The sequence below is a fragment of the Phocoena sinus genome, chromosome X (assembly GCF_008692025.1).
Source record: "Phocoena sinus isolate mPhoSin1 chromosome X, mPhoSin1.pri, whole genome shotgun sequence".
Lineage (NCBI taxonomy): Eukaryota > Metazoa > Chordata > Mammalia > Artiodactyla > Phocoenidae > Phocoena > Phocoena sinus.
Window position 1 is genome coordinate 91,041,956 of NC_045784.1, and position 15,302 is coordinate 91,057,257.

The window sequence follows — 15,302 nt, forward strand, 5'->3', positions numbered from 1 at the left end:
CTTTGCATATCCAGACTCATCTAGGTATATGTTCAGTGAAACAAAAAAAAAGGCTTACCACTCTCAGAATCCACCCTCCTTACAAGGCAGTAGTGGTTATAAACAGCAATTTTTTTCCCTAATACCAAATAACACTGTAAGGATTGGTATTATCCTCATTTTATAGATGAGTAAACAAGCTCAAATATTTAATGACTTGTCCAGGATTATTCATTTAGTAAGTGACAAAGTCAGATTTTGAAGCTAGGTCCATTTGCATCCAATGCACTTTCTACCAAACAAGACACGATGCAAAAAAGAAATTGGAAAAGATGTAACTTAAGGTCCTCTGGGCTTTTGAAAATAGGAAAATTGCTTTGAAAATTCATAGCATCCGAATCCATTTGGAATAGGGACGCATAGCTTTACCGTTGTGGCCCCAAAGCTGCTGTTTAAGAAGGTAGGGAAACATAAGGTTTCAGTAATTTTAAAAAATCCTGCTTGGTATCAGATAAATGGGCATTTATTATGGCTAATTACATTTTATCTTTTAAAATTTACTTAGACATTGACTTTTACCTCATAAATATTTATTAATCCTCTCTACCTTTTTATCATATTTCTTTAAAAAATACTTTTTCTAATACCTGCTATTTTTTTTTATTACAGAGACAATTAAAGGCAGATGCCAAAAAAGCTATTGGAAGGCTTCAACTCCGCACACTGAAACAAGGAGACAAGGTGCGTTTATGACTTGTAAATGCTATTTGTTTTAAAGCAGTGCTACCAAGCCATTGTTAAAAGCTAAATGTTCTTCCAAAGTGTGATTTTCATTGGAATTTATAAATCTTATTGATTTTTTAATTTATTTGATGCTGGAGGTAGGCTGAATAATGGCCCCCAAAGACATCTAGGTCCTAATCCCTAGAACCTGTAAATGTTACCTTATATGGCAAAAAGTACTTTGCAGATGTGATTAAGTTAAGGATCTTGAGATGGGGAGATTATCCTGGATTATCCAGGTGGATCCTAAGTATAATCACAGTGTCTTTATAAGAGGGAGGAAAGGGGAGATTTGACTACAGTGCAGTAGGAGATGTGACAATGGAAGCAAGAGGTTGCAGTGATGCAAGAAAGGGGCCATGAGCAATAACGGTAAGCGTATAAGTTTGTGTCATTTTAAGCCACTAAGTTATTGTAATTTGTTACAGCAACAGGAAATTACTACAGTGCTTCAGTACAACTCTACTTGAACATCCATTTTCAGATTTAGCACAATTGAAAACTACCATTGATGTATAAAACACGTATCAAAAAATAGCTATGGAAGTTTGTACTACAATAAAAATATAGCTACAGAACTTATTGAAATAAAAAATACCATTTATAATAGCACCAAAACCATTATATACTTAGGTATAAATCTTACAAAATATGTACAAGATCTATATGCTGAAAAGGGCAAAACATAATGAAAGAAAGAAATCAAAGAAGACCTAAAGAAATGGAGGGATATACCGTGTTCATGGGTTAGAAGACTCTGTCGGCAAAATCCTAGTTGCATCTTTTGTAGGAATTGACAAGTTGACTCTAAGTTTATTTGGAAAAGCAAAAGAACTGGAATAACCAAAACAATTTTGATAAAAAACAAATTTGGATGACTCACGTTTTCTGAGTTGCAGAATTATTTTAAAGCTACAGTAGTCAAGAAAGCATGGTATTAGGGAAAGGATGGACCTTTAGATCTTTGAAACAGAAGAGACAGTCCAGAAATAGACCCACACATAAATGGTCGATTGATTTTCGACAAAGGTGCAGAAGCAATTCAAAGAAGAAACGGCAGCCAATTGTTGGCTCTCCATACACAATGACTGAATATCCATAGACAAAAAAAAATGAACCTCAATCCATACTTTATACCCTCTGCAAAAATTAACTTGAAATGGATCACAGACTTAAATATAAAACCTAGAACTATGAAATTTTAGAAGAAAACTTTGGAGAAAAATATCTTTGTAGCTTGGGTTAGGCAAAGATTACTTAGATATGATACCAAAAACAAGTCCATTAAAGAAAAAAGAGAAATTTGTTAAAATTAAGAGCTTTTGCTCTTTGAAAGACTCTGTTAAGAGACTGAAAAGACGAGCCACAGACTGGGAGAAAATATTTGCAAATCACATATCTGATAAAGGACTGTATTCAGAATATATAAAGAACTCTCAAAACTCAAGAAGAGAACAGACAGAAGGCAGATGCTATAAAAGCTATTAATGGGCATCCCTGGTGGCACAGTCGTTGAGAGTATGCCTGCCGAGGCAGGGGACACGGGTTCGTGCCCCGGTCTGGGAAGATCCCACATGCCGCGGAGCGGCTGGGCCCGTGAGCCATGGCCGCTGAGCCTGCGCGTCCGGAGCCTGTGCTCCTCAACGGGAGAGGCCACAAGAGTGAGAGGCCCGCCTACCGAAAAAAAAAAAAAAAGCTATTAGCTATTAGTGGAAAAATGGTCAAAGCAGACATTTTACCAAAGAAGTATGTGGCTGGCAAAAAAGCACATAAAATGATGCTAAACATCATTAGTCATTAGGGAAATACACATTAAAACCACAATGCGATACCCACAGCACATTTATTAGAATGGCTAAGACCAAGAGCTGACCAGATGTGGGACAACTGGAACTCTCATGCATTTTCTGGTGAGAATGCAATGTACAGCCAGTTTTGAAAACAGTTTGGCAGTTCTGTGTGTGTGTGTGTGTGTGTATGTATAAATTAATTAATTATTGGAGTATAGTTGCTTTACAATGTTGTATTAGTTTCTGCTGTACAGCAGAGTGAATGGCAGTTCTTTATGAAGTCAAATATACACTCTCGAAAGAACCCAGCAATCTCACTGCTAGATGTTTACTCATTCACATAAAAACTTGTTCACAATTGTTCATGGCAGCTTTACTGATAATTACAAGAAACTGGAAAGAACCCAAATGTCCTTCAAGTGTTGAATGGATAAAAAAAACTGTGGTACATCTATAGCATGGGATACTGTTTAGCAATAAAAAGGGGGGAATCCTACTGATACATACAACAACATGGATGAATCACAAATGCGTTACGTTAAGTGAAAGAAGGCAGACTCAAAGGCTATATAAGGCACAATCCCACGTATAAGATATTCTGGAAAAGCCAAAACTACAGGCACTGAAAAACAGATAAGTGGGTGGCAGAAGATAGTGATAAAAGGAGGGGTTAATTACAGAGGGGTTAATTACTAAGTGGTATAGAGGAAATTGTTGGGGTACCAGGACTATCCTGTATCTTGACTATGGTGGTGATTAAGTGACTGCATGTTTCTCCAAACTTGAAAAACTGTATACTCAACATTTAGAGTGAATTTTATTGCATGTAACTTATACCTTAATTTATTTTAATGGAAAAACACAGCCATAGAACTTGTGGCATTGTGTAAATTCTAAAACCAGGAAGAGGTTTAAATCAGTGCTACATGTTTCTCTTTGTACTGTTCCTCTTTGGTTGACTTTATTCTTTTACTTTATTTATTTATTTGTTTGTTTGTTTTGGCTGCACTGAGTGGCTTTGCAGGACTTTATTCTTTTACTTTATTTATTTGTTTGTTTACTTATTTATTTACTTACTTACTTACTCACTCACTCACTTATATACTTACTTACTTATTTTGGCTGTACCTAGTGGCTTTGCAAGATCTCAATTCCCCAATGAGGGATTGAATCCGAGCCACAGCAGTGAAAGCCCGGAATCCTAACCACTAGGCCACCAAGGAACTTCCTTTTACTTTTTTTTAAAAAAATTATTTATTTATTATTTTTGGCTGCGTTGGGTCTTTGTTGCTGTGCGTGGGCTTTCTCTAGTTGTCTAGGTGTGCGGGCTTCAGTAGTTGTGTCTCGCGGACTCTAGAGCTCAAGCTCAGTAGTTGTGGTACATGGGCTTAGCTGCTCCGCAGCATGGGGGATCTTCCCGGACCAGGGCACGAACCCGTGTCCCCTGCATTGGCAGGTGGATTCTTTTTTTTTTTTTTTTTTTTTTGCGGTTCGCGGGCCTCTCACTGCTGTGGCCTCTTATGTCGCGGAGCGCAGGCTCAGCGGCCATGGCTCACGGTACCAGCCGCTCCGCGGCATGTGGGATCCTCCCGGACCAGGGCACGAACCCGTGTCCCCTGCATCGGCAGGCAGACTCTCAACCACTGCGCCACCAGGGAAGCCCCTTTCTTTTACTTTTTAAAGTCTAAATATTTTATTTTATTTTCCAACTTCAATTACATAATACATAGTGTTATTGGCTGTAGTCACCATGTTTTACATTAGATCTTCAGACCTTATTCATCTTATAGTTGAAAGCTTGTACCCTTTTATTAACTTCTCCCTATTTCCCCCATTCCTCAGACCGTGGAAACTACTTTTCTACTCACTCTTTCTATGAGTTTGACTCTTTTTTTAGATTCCAATTAAGTCTAGATAATTTTAAACTGCTTATTGAAACAGTCGTTTTAGTGACGTGATGCTCCTTCTGTAGGAATTTATGTAATTTATTAAATACATGTATATTCTGATTTTGCTGTGTAGTTTAATGTATTTTTCTTATCCATCTGAATAACAATAACTATTTGCTCTTAGGAAATTGGCCCTGATGGAGATAGTTGCGCTGTGTGTATTGAACTATATAAACCTAATGATTTGGTGCGCATCTTAACCTGCAAGTAAGTTTGATTTTCTTTTATGTCGTCAATAAGAATAGCTGACTTACAAAAATGATTGTAGTGGGGGAAACTATTTCGAATGTTTCCAATTGGATGTAAAGAAAGTGTTTATTTTTAACTTCTTTTCATTTAAATATAGGTGATTGCTTTATTTTTAATGTCATTAGAAGTGGTATAAGGCTAATTATACAATATTTCCATAATCTGGTACAATTTGGAAACTAGTTCCATAAAAGACTTAAGAACCTAGCCAGCATCACTGTTTATTTAATTGTGTGTGTGTGTGTGTGTGTGTGTGTGTGTGTGTGGTACTGGATTATTTAATTCAAAATAATTCTACCAATCCTATTGAGAAAAAAATAAAATCAGCTTATGAGCACCTATTTGGAAGTCTTCATTCTTTAGCTTTTTACTATCCCTCTCCCGGAAGTTGTTCTTAACACTCTTCCTTTTAGCTATTAAATAGTGGCATTCTTGGAACTTATCACATTGCCTAAAGTATCGGAATTATGTTACATTCAATACTTTATTGTACTATATTATTGAGAATGACTAACTGTACTATTTTATAGTTAGGGAATAACAAAATAATTAAGATCCAAATTACTGAACAAAACCTTAGGTCAGGTAACATCTTAGCAATTTTTCAAGTAAGTGGTATTGAAAATAGTTTTTATGAAGCTAGAGTAATGAGGCTATATTTGAAAGTACCGTATTATGAAATTTCCAAATTTTGTTTCTGTAATAGTGTGTTTAAAAGGAAAAAAAAAGGCATCCGTTAAAAGACTAAGTAAACTTATAGGGTAACCCGTTAGTATATTAGGCAAAGTGTTGCTAGTTCACAGCTGATAACCAAAATATGTGTTTTTTTCCTTCATTAGCCATATTTTCCATAAGACATGTGTTGACCCATGGCTATTAGAACACAGGACTTGCCCCATGTGCAAATGTGACATACTCAAAGCTTTGGGAATTGAGGTAAATATTGCCAAACTATTTATACGAAGGAACTTAAGCAGTGTGTTATTTATATATCTGGGCTTTCAGGAAAAAAATCCTTATTTTTTAGCTACATAATGTGCTAGACTTATGGTTTATACCAAAAATTGGACCTACTTACATCATAGTGACAGAGAAGTACCATGTTGGACCACCTCCATTTTCCTCCTTCTTCCCTCTCCTCAAATGTACTTATTATTTGGTCAGAATTGGAAGTGATGACCCCAACTGACTTCTGATACCCCTTGCTGTTTTTTACTCTCTTACTATTGCATAGCAATCAAACTTGTTGTTAACTGAGCATGTAAAGTTTGAGAGAGTATAATAAATATTAAGTTATATTTCGTAAATGAAAGAAAAAAACCTACCTATTTCACAGTACACACAACAGAAAGTCAAGCTCAACAAACTCTTCCTGACTTGAGGAGACATACAGACGACAGTGATTCTCAGAACCCCTAGGGGACAGCATAGGAATGTTTTTTGAGTGCCTTCCTTGTATCAGGCATTATATTATGAAGTGTTTCACCCCATTGGACCCAATACCCCATTGGACCCAATTACTCCAACTGCTCTGGCTGGGACCTGCAAGAAATTTTTGTGATCATCAAAAATGGATTGTAGGTTTAAAAGGTTAAGAAGCATTGCTCTAATAAGTCACCTATGAAGAAACTTTGTAATGATACGTCAAGGAAAAACGTATACTCTGAGAGCCTCTTAATGTGTTTAAATGCTTTCCGCAGGTAGATGTTGAAGATGGATCAGTGTCTTTACAAGTTCCGGCATCCAACGAAGCATCCAATAGTGCCTCTCCTCATGAAGAGGATAATCGCAGTGAAACTGCATCGTCGGGATATGCTTCAGTTCAGGGCGCAGATGAACCGCCTTTGGAGGAACATGTGCAGTCAGCAAGTAAGCACCATGCTGAGGGGCAATGAGTGCCCCACAAATGATCCATTGGGGATTAGACACCAGGCAGAGTACTCCTGCTTTTTAGCATTTATTCTATTCATCCATTAACACATTCCAGGTTTTTTCTAGTAACAATGATTCAATGCAGGATGCACCCCTACCTTAACTTAATATACACATTCAAATGTACCTGAAACAGATGAAATGCATTAAGAGTGGGGATTATTCACAGAAGAAAAAGATTTTTTTATTGGAAAGCTTCTCTCCAATGCATTTAAGTGTTGGCTTATTAACTTAGGCTAAGGGAGAAACTTTTCAACTTTAGAAGCCATTGTTTATTGCATATCAATCAGAACTTAAGATAAAGAATTCCTGGAATTATAAAACAGAATTTAATTTCCAAAAGCTTGATTTATACACAACTTCTCCAGAACGCATTTTTTGCACAGATCAGAAACTGTGTTTAAGAATGATGTGCTGCCACCTGTTGATTATTTGTCATGAAGTGAACAAACTGTAGAAAGTGAAATTGAATGTATTAATTTCAAAATTCATGTGAATCAGTATTAGCAACTTAGTAATGTCATACCAGTAGAGAGATTTTAGGGAATTCTGTTACTTTTTTCCTTAGAGAAAACCCATATACAAATTACTTTCCCTTTCTTTAACTTCCACCTTTTTCATGGTTTTTGTTGGTTTGATAGTTTTTCCTCTATCCTCATTTTGAGATAACCTAATTCTGGCATAAAAGTAGAAGGAAAATGAAATGTCAGGATGACTTGTAAAAGTTTCAGCTTCCTATGACATGAACCTTTGTCCTTGGTAGGCTTATCCGTTCCATAGATACCATTTCTACAGAAGTCACGAGGAATACCATCATGCAAACGCAAACCTCATGTTGTAATCTAATCTTTGGACATTTCCTAGAGTACAAAGTAGTCATAAGAATCTTAATAATCTGTGCTTTGTTCTACCTATAATAGATAATCATTGTCTATTTGCCCCAAATGAATTTTTGGTTCCTGTAACTGTGTGGTAATAGAATTCAGTGAAGATAAAGGACAGTGTATGGGATAATTCAGTTTATTGTCAGACCAGTTTAAAAAAAGAAAAAAGTCCCAACCTACTTTTTTTGTGTTCTATTCTTGTGGGGGAGGGTAGAAGGCAGAACAGTTTTTGCAGAGAATTTGCGAAGCAAATAAAATGATGAGCCCTGTTCCTTCTCCTGTATTCTTTATCTCCATGAATGGTAGTAACACCTACCCGGGTGCGTCAAACCAGAAACTTAGGTAGATCCTAGATCCTTCCCTCTCCCCTTCCTACTGATTCAATATCATTTTTCCTCTAAACCATCCCCTAATTTCCAACCTTAATTCAACAGTCACAGTTTGAGCCACTATCTTCTCTCTGCCCATTCCTTCTACTCTTCCTCCCCCAAGTAATTGGGGAAGCCCAGTCCAACTCCTGTTCCTCCTTTAAAACTTGCTCCCCTTTGAGAAGCTTCCTTTGACTCACCTGTGTGGTCCTACTTTCTAGGACTGTCTAGTTCGGTAGAACTTCTATCATTGCATTTATTGCACTGAATTGTATTAAAACCTTAAAAAGTCCCTTTGGGTAGGGACAGTGTCTTATTATTCACTATCGTATACCCAAGCACCTAGCACAGACTGCCTGCCACATAGTAAATACTCAAGTGTTGAATGAGTGACCACATAGAATAGATTAATTTTATCTATGATTATATATTAATAGTTTGGGCATTATGCCTATTAACCATTGATTATTATGGTGATAGTTGTGATTTAAATAACTTTGTAAACATACAATTGATTAGTTCATGCCTGTGTGTTCCATCATTGTGCTGAATTTTATCAGAGCACTGATTTTCAAACATAAGCATACGTTGAGTCACCTGGAGGGCTTGTTAAAACAGAGGGGCAACCACCAGTTTCTGACTCAGTTGGTCTGGGGTGGGCCCTGAGAATTTTCATTTCTAAGAAGTTTACAGGTGATACTGATACTGCTTGTCCAGGGACCACACTTTGGGAACCACCGAATAAGGGCCCTAGTTCTTAACCCTGGCTGTACATTAGAATCACCCATAGAAACTTTAGACATTACTAATGCCTAGGCTTTACCCCAGAATTGTTAAATCAGAATCCATGAGATGTGGGGCCCAAGCACAGGTTATTTTTTAATTTTGAAATAATTTCAGCCTGACTATAAATAAGTTTCAAAAACAGTAAAAAGGATGCCTATATACCCATCACCAAACTTCTCCAAATGTTAACATCTTATATAACCATATACAATTATCAAAATCAGGAAATTAAATGATAAAATGTTACTAACTAAACTGATCTTACTCAAATTTCACCAGTTGGCCCATTAATGTCCTTTTTTCTGTCCTAGGATCCCACATTGCATTTCCTCTTTTCTCATTTTTCCCCAGTTTTATTGAAATATACTTGACATATAATCAGAGTAAGATTAGTTAAATCCATCATCTCACATAATTACGAATTTTGTGTGTGTGTGTGGTGAGAACATTTAAGATCTACTCTCTTAGCAACTTTCAAGTATTTAATACAGTATTGTTACTGTAGTCACCATCTATATGTTAGATTCCCCAGCACTTATTTATCTTATAACTGGAAACTTGTACCCTTTGACGAACATTTCCCCATTTCCCCCACCTTCCAGCCTCTTGCAACCACCATTCTACTCTGTTTCTATGAATTTGGCTTTTTTTTTAAGATTCTACATATAAGTGATATCATACAGTATTGGTCTTCTCTGTCTGACTTATTTCACTTAGCACAGTGCCCTCAAGGTCCATCCATGTCATTGCAAATGGCAAGATTTCCTTCTTTCTCATGACTGAATAATATTCCATTGTTTCATATGTGTGTATACACACACACACACACACACACACCACATTTTCTTTATGTGTTCATCAGTCAGTGGACACTTAGGTTATTTCTGTGTCTTGGCTATTGTGAATGATGCTGCAGTGAACGTGGAGGTGCAGCTCTCTCTTCAAGATAGTGATTTCATTTCCTCTGGATATATACCCCGAAGTGGGATTGCTGGATGATATGGTAGTTCTATTTTTAATTTTTTGAGAATCTCTATACATGTTTCCCGTAGTGCTGTACCAATTTACATTCCCACCAACAGTGCACTAGAGTTCCCTTTTCCTCACATCCTTGCCAACACTTAACTGTTTTCTTTTTGATAGTAGCTATTCTAACAAGTGTGAGGCAATATCTCATTGTGGTTTTGATTTGCATTTCCCTGATTAGTGATGTTGAGCATCTTTTCACATACCTGTTGGCCATTTGTATGTCTTCCTTGGGAAAATATCTCAGTTCTTCTGCCCATTTTTAAATCAGATTATTTGCTTTTTTGCTATTGAACTGTATGAATTCCTTATATATTTTGGATATTAACCCCTTATCTGATATGTGGTTTGCACATATTTTCTCCCATTTTGTAGCTTGCCTCTTCATTCTTTTGATTATTTCTCTTGTGGAGTAGAAGGTTTTTGGTTTGATGTAGTCCCATTCGTTGATTTTGGCTTTTTAAGTCCTTAATCCATTTAGAGTTCATTTTTTAAGTGGTGTAAGATAGGGGTCCAGTTTCATTCTGTTGCATATTTATCCAGTTTACCCAACACCATTTACTGAAGATTGTCTTTTCCCCATTGAGTGCTCTTGGCTCCCTTGTCAAATATTAGATCATCTCATATACATGGTCTCATACACATGGGTTTATTTCTGGGCTCTCAATTCTGTTCCACTAATCTATTTGTCTGTTTTTATGCCAGTACCATGCTGCGTTGATTATTACACTTTGTAGTATAGTTTGAAATCAGGAAGTGTGATGCCTCCCCACTTTGTTCCTCTTTCTCAGGATTGCTTTGGCTATCCAGTGTCATTGGTAGTTCCATATGAATTTTAGGATTTTTTTATACTTCTGTGAAAAATGCATTTGGAATTTTGATATGGATTGCACTGAACCTACAGATGGCTTTGGGTAGTATGGACATTTAAACAATATGAATTCCTATTTTTTAATAAATTTATTTATTTATTTACTTATTTTTGGCTGTGTTGGGTGTTTGTTGCTGCACGTGGGCTTTCTTTAGTTGCAGCGAGCGGGGACTACTCTTCGTTGCTGTGCGTGGGCTTCTCATTGCGATGGCTTCTCTTGTGGAGCACGGACTCTAGGCGTGTGGGCTTCAGTAGTTGTGGCACGTGGGCTCAGTAGTTGTGGCTCATGGGCTCTAGAGCGCAGGCTCAGTAGTTGTGGCACACAGGCTTTGTTGCTCTGTGGCATGTGGGATCTTCCCGGACCGGGGATCGAACCTGTGTCCCCTGCATTGGTAGGCAGATTCTTAAGCACTGTGCCATCAGGGAAGTCCAATATGAATTCTTCTGATCCATGAACGTGGGATATATTTCCATTTATTTGTGCCCTCTTCGATATCTTTTATAAATGTCTTATAGTTTTCAGTACACATCTTTTACCTCCTTGGTTAAATCTATTCATAAGTATTATATTGCTTTTTGATGCTATTGTGAATGGAATTGTTTTCTTTATTTCTCTTTCAGATATTTCATTGCTGGTGTATAGAAATGCAACTGATTTTTGTCTGTTGATTTTGTAACCTGCAACTTTAGTGAATTCATTTATTAGTTATAACAGTTTTTGTTGGTATCTTTAGCATTTTCTCTAGGTCATGTCATCTGGAAACAGACAATTTTACTTCTTCCTTTCTCATTTTGATGCCTTTTTTCTGTTTGTTTGTTTGTTTAAATTTTTTTTTCTTTATTTTTTGGCCGTGCTGCACGGCATGTGGGATCTTAGTTTCCCCGACCAGGGATCGAACCCACGTCCCCTGCATTGGAAGCACGGAGTCTTAACCACTGGGCTGCCAGGGAAGTCCCTTGATGCCTTTTATTTCTTTTCCTTTCTAATTTCTCTGGCTAGGACTTCCAGTACTATGTTGAATAGGAGTGGTGAGAGTGGGTACCCTTGTCTTGTTCCTCTTGAGTATGTTGTTAACTGTGCGTTTGTCAAGTATATCCTTATTTATTTATTATTTTTTAAATTTTTTGGCTGTACCACGCGGCATGTGGGATCTTAGTTCCCTGACCAGGGATCAAACCCACGCCCCCTACAGTGGAAGCATGGAGTCTTAACCACTGGACTGCCAGGGAAGTCCCCATGTATGTCCTTTATTATGTTTGGGAATGTTCCTTCTATACCCAATTTGCATTTAACTGTTACGTCTTCTTCGTCTCCAATCTGTGACTGTTCCTTAGCCTTTTTCTTTCATGACTTTGACACTTCTGAAGGCCACTAGTTAGTTATTTTGTAGAATGTCCCTCAATTTGGAATTGTCTCCTGATTCCCAATGATTAAATTTATTGTCCGTTGTCTATTTCTGGCAAGAATACCACAGAAATTATATTGTGCCCTTCTCTGGCTCATATCATATAATGAGGCACATGATGCCCATGTCTTATTACCAATGGTTTTAATTTTGTTTGCTTGGTTAAGGTGTCATCTGCCAAGCTTCTCCTTTTAAAGTTATTCTTTTTCCCTTTATAATTATTATTTTATAGAGAGACACTTGGAGACTATGCAAATATCCTGTTTCTCATCATACTTTTTACCTACTAATTTTATCAATCACTGATGTTTCTTGCTTACAATTATTATTACTGAAATGTGTGCCAAATGGTGATTTTCTCTTTCCATCCTTCTTTCTACATTAATTAAGCTTCTATTTTAAGGAAGAGCTATCCTTTCTCTACTTATTTATTCAATTATTTATTTATAATATTATGGACTCATAGATATTTCTTTTATTCCATAATATTATTCTCATGATTTATTCATGGTTAGATTGTCCTAGATTTGGTCATTGGGAACTCCCTCAAGTTGGTTTGTTTTCTTTCAACATGCCCCATCATTTTTCTTTTTTAGGCTTTGAAGGCCATAGGTCTTTGTTGCTTTTGGTTGTTTTCTCTTCCAACCTCTTAAGAATGAAAAAAACACTCTTAGCTATGGAGTTGGCTTGCAAGCTGTAGTTTGCTGATCCCTAGGCTAGAATCTAGATTAATCTTGTACTTTCCTTGTCCTAGCCCTGGAATCAGTTATTTCTACAGGGGGTGGGGGCTTTTATTGGAGAACAGTACCTCGAAATCAAGATCTGGGCACTAGGTATGCTCATTGCTATTGGGGTGTCATTGCTATTAGCCCTTTCAAGGAACAACGCTAGGAAATATGTGTATGTACTCACACAAATGTACACACACATCTACATTCACCTATCTATCTGAAGAACCGCTAGTTCATACTGATATTTCTGATTCCAGTCCAACACCACAGAGTTTATTCTAGCCTTCCCCTTTCCTTATTTGTAACTCCTTTCTCTGACATTGAGAAACCTGGTTGTTATTATCCACAATATATTTACTTATTTGTTCAATCCTAAAGTACACCTAAGTTTCAACATTGCTAACACACCCCTGTGAAAAACAGTTTCACTAACCAGTGTAGTTCTTTGGTTTTAGCCTTATAGGATATAGTCAAAGTATCATTTTCCAAAGTTACTTGGGTTAGTTCTTTTCTTTCCCACTCTCTTTGGGATGATTATATATTTCATCTGTAATATAATTATATTCACTTGTTACTATTTGCATTCCATTTTGGGGACTCCTGCCCCCCACAACTTCCTGGTTGATTTTTTTTAGTCATTCTGCCTGTCTGTCTGTCTGTCTCTCTCTCTCTCTCTATTTATCTATCTATCTATCTATTTATCTATCCATCTATCTATTTATCTATCTATCTATTTATCTATCTATATATCTATGCACAGCATAGGTAATTTTTTAAAGTGCCCAGGTGATTGAAGTGTGATTTAAGAGCTATTACATTTAGAATAGAGAAGTGGAAGATATAACTTTTGCTCTTAAGTATGCTATAATCTAGGTACAAGTAAGCACACGTGTGAATCAATAAAATTGTAATTGTAAATCAAAATAATGCCATATGTGCTTTATGTAAGGCAGCACAAATCATATTAAAGGAACAGGGAATGAGCGTAAGAATCAGAGTATGATGGAATTAGATAAGTAAGCCTTCTTAGACGTGTGTTGAATTTTGTCTTAAAGAAGAGAGGAGTGAAATCATCCTAAAATTACCATTTCTTTAAAGATGAAAATCTACAGCTGGTAAACCATGAAGCAAGTTCCATGGCAGTGGATGTTGTCCCTCATGTTGACAACCCAACCTTTGAAGAAGATGAAACTCCTGATCGAGAGACTGCTGTTCGAGAAATTAAATCATAAAATCTGTGTCAATAGAAAACTTGAACCTTTAGTAATAACAGAACTGCCAATCAGGGCCTAGTTTGCTATTAATGAACTAGAATAACTTAATAAGAATGATACTGAAAGTGATGAGATGACTAATATTATGCTATAGTTAAATGACTTAAAATATTTAACCTATTAACTTTTTCCACAAACTCATTATATAATGTTTTTCATAGGCAAGTTTCCTCTCAATAGTGTAGCAACATTTTTAAACATTCAAAACTCTTGTCAAGTAGTCATGTTTTCCATTTATAACAATTTTCTTATAAAAACATGTTGCTTTTAAAATGTGGAGTAGCTGTAATCACTTTATTTTATGATAGTATCTTAATTACAAATAATACTACTTTAGCTTGGGCTATATGTGTCAGGGTTTTTCTCCAGGTGCTTATATTGATCTGGAATTGCAATGTAAAAAACAATGCAAACTTAGGCTAGTACTTCATGAAATGTCTATTTAAGCTACATTAAGTTGATAGAACAAGATTAAAGCAAAATATTCATTTTAACTATTTTTTGTTTTTAAAATAAGGCTAAATGTACTTCATATGAGTGTCAAGCATAGTTTGTCAGAGAATATGGACTGGACTGGATTGATTGGTATATTAGTGACACCAATTTGACAAAAGATTATAGACAAAAACCGTACTTCCAGAAACACTGTATAACTATTTCTCAAACTTTACTTATGGGACTTTCAAAAGCAGAGTATATAAATCATCATACTATTTGAAAATGATTATGAATAAGTCACACAAAAATTGGTAATTGATCTTTGTGTATGAATTTGTCTACAGAAATTACTCTGTAGAAAATATTTTCCAGACAATGTTGACTTTGAAAATTGAGTTTACATTTTACCTAAATGGGCTAAAATAACATTAGGTAAACTAAAATTCTGTCCATGTAGCTATAAATTTTGTGAATGCATTTTCTTGGTGTTTGAAAAAGAATTGGGGGAGGGGGAGAATTCCAGGTGCCTTAATAAAAAGTTTGAAGCTTCATCCACCAAAGTTAAATAGAGCTATTATAAAAATGCACTTTACTTTTATTCTCTGTGGCTTATCTTTGGTTTTAGAGTTTTGTTTCCAGTACACATTCCAGCAGAATTTAGGCAAAAGCAGAATAGACATGTATTTTTGTTGGCTAAATGTAGAATGGATGAAACCATTGCATTCTTGTACGCTGATTTGAAATGCTGTAAATATGTCCCGATTTGTATTGATTCTCTTTAAATATAAAATGTAAATAAAATATTCCAATAAAAGTTTGTGTTTGGTGTTTAGTTA

The 15,302-nt window shown here is 36.2% G+C and overlaps 1 protein-coding gene across 2 annotated transcripts in view; it reads left to right on the forward strand.

The window, feature by feature from the left end:
• The window catches only part of RNF128 (ring finger protein 128), a 99,573-nt gene extending 84,271 nt beyond the window's left edge, over nucleotides 1–15,302 (forward strand). For both annotated transcript variants that reach the window (XM_032620952.1, XM_032620951.1), the window contains exons 3-7: nucleotides 649–720; nucleotides 4,626–4,708; nucleotides 5,590–5,686; nucleotides 6,451–6,619; nucleotides 13,853–15,302. In XM_032620952.1, coding sequence (XP_032476843.1) covers nucleotides 649–720; nucleotides 4,626–4,708; nucleotides 5,590–5,686; nucleotides 6,451–6,619; nucleotides 13,853–13,986 — 555 coding nt within the window. In that variant the 3' untranslated portion in view covers nucleotides 13,987–15,302. The remainder of the gene's footprint in view (nucleotides 1–648; nucleotides 721–4,625; nucleotides 4,709–5,589; nucleotides 5,687–6,450; nucleotides 6,620–13,852) is intronic.